Genomic DNA, 1,773 nt, shown 5'->3' on the forward strand with positions numbered 1-1,773 from the left:
CAATCCGAAACGGATACGGTTATACATATGCGAAGAACGCATACTTCCAACCGTATCCGTTTCGGACGGGAGACGCCTAACTAGGTAACACGACCTACGACTACATGTGGCGGAAAGAGGGGTCATACCGCAGGTGCCGGTGAAGAAAGGCTAGCGGGGCAGTGCCGAGTCGTGCTCCTCCGGCTAGCCTCCAATGGGAGCCCTCCTGAAAAAGAAAAACAATTAGTGAGAACGAAAAATTTCGGCAGCACCTCCCCTGTACGGGAAGGTTACCAAACCTGCAAGAAAAGACGGCACGATGGCCGACAAACACATATACATGTCAGGCACGATGGTCGACAACCACAAATGTATTTCCAATCCATGCAGAAGAATATAAGCAGGTATTAACAAAGTAAACTACTACTACTAGTAGTACTACTACCTCGTCGTCACGGACGGCGTCACCGGCGCGTGGAGCAGAGGCGCGCGTGAGGACGGCGAGGCGGGGACGGCGCGGCGAGGCGAGGACGGCGTGGCGAGGCGAGGACGGCGAGGCGAGGGCGGCGCGGTGAGGACGGCGACGCAGGGCCGGCGGACGGCGAACGGCGCGCGGACGGCGGACGGCGCGCGGACGGCGGACGGAGCGGGGCACGCCGGATCGGGCGGGGAGCAGCGACGGCGCCGGGGCGGGTCGGGGCGAGGCCGCGGCCGCTGCGGGGCCGACGCCGGAGCTACACGCGGCGGACGCGCCTGCCGGGGCCGGATCGGGGTGGGCAGCAGTCGGTGAGGGGCCTGGGCGAGAGGCGGGCACGGCGCCGGGAGGGGCCCAGGTGGGGGGGCAGCGCTGGGGGGGGGGGACGCGCAGCGGGGGTGCCCAGCGCGGGAGGGGGGGAGCGACGGGGGAGGGGGGGCCAGCCCGGGGATGGCCCACGCCGCCGGGGAGGGACCAGCGCGGGGGGGGGGGCGACCGGGGAGGGCCGCCGCCGCCTGGGAGGGGTGCGCGCGGCCGCCGGGGAGGGCGCGCGCGGCCGGGGGGAGGAGGAGGAGGGGATCCGCCGGCGCAGGAGAGAGGGGAGGGTAGGGCGCGGGGGGGGAGGGGGAGGGCGCGGGGGGGGGGGGGGGGGGGGGGATGCGCCGGCGGCCGGCCGGGCGACGGCGTCGACGGCGGGGGCGGCCTGGGTGGCGGCGGCGGGCGAGCGGGTTATTTGGGGCAGGCGGGCGGGATTTTGGGGAGGGGAGGGCGGGCCGAGCGGATAAGGCGACGTTTTTCTTTTTTTTTATTTTTTTCCCTTTGCCGACTGCCAGCATGTGACGCAGTCGGCAAAGGTCTATTATTTTTTTTTTCAAAAAATTATTTTTTTTAATTTTTTTTAAAAAATACTTTGCCGACTGCTCTACTCCCTGGCAGTCGGCAAAGGTTATTTTTGATTTTTTTCTCAGAAATTCTTTGCCGACTTCCATCCTCCCTGGCAGTCGGCAAAGGCTCTTTGCCAACTGCCACTGATGGCAGTCGGCAAAGAATTAAATTTTTTTTTCGATTTTCGATCCCAGTTTTTTTGTGTTGCCTTGCTACAGTAAGTACATGATATATTCCAAGTTTGGGGTCATTTTGATTTATTTTGCTATATTCCATTGATTTTTTCTGTTTCTTTGATTTTTTCCGGCAGCTCCAGATTTGAACTGTAGGTACATGAAATAATGGAATCCGGCGATTCAGAAAATGATATTCATGATGTTTGGAGCATGTTGAGGCCGTGTGCGGTGTCCAGGTTTTAGCCACCCGATGTCGCC

The 1,773-nt window shown here is 61.6% G+C and overlaps 1 protein-coding gene across 1 annotated transcript; it reads right to left on the reverse strand.

Moving 5' to 3' along the window:
• Window positions 1–420: 420 nt before the first annotated feature.
• On the reverse strand, window positions 421–1,290 carry LOC136479707 (vegetative cell wall protein gp1-like). The gene has a single exon (XM_066477478.1). The coding sequence runs from the start codon at window positions 1,288–1,290 to the stop codon at window positions 421–423; it is 870 nt and encodes a 289-aa protein (XP_066333575.1).
• Window positions 1,291–1,773: the final 483 nt, after the last annotated feature.

The sequence above is a fragment of the Miscanthus floridulus genome, chromosome 9 (genome assembly GCF_019320115.1).
Source record: "Miscanthus floridulus cultivar M001 chromosome 9, ASM1932011v1, whole genome shotgun sequence".
Taxonomy (NCBI): domain Eukaryota; kingdom Viridiplantae; phylum Streptophyta; class Magnoliopsida; order Poales; family Poaceae; genus Miscanthus; species Miscanthus floridulus.

Excerpts from the sequence above, each read along its gene's own strand:
- LOC136479707 (XM_066477478.1), bottom strand. The coding sequence starts at position 1,290 with ATGCTGGCAGTCGGCAAAGGGAAAAAAATAAAAAAAAAGAAAAACGTC.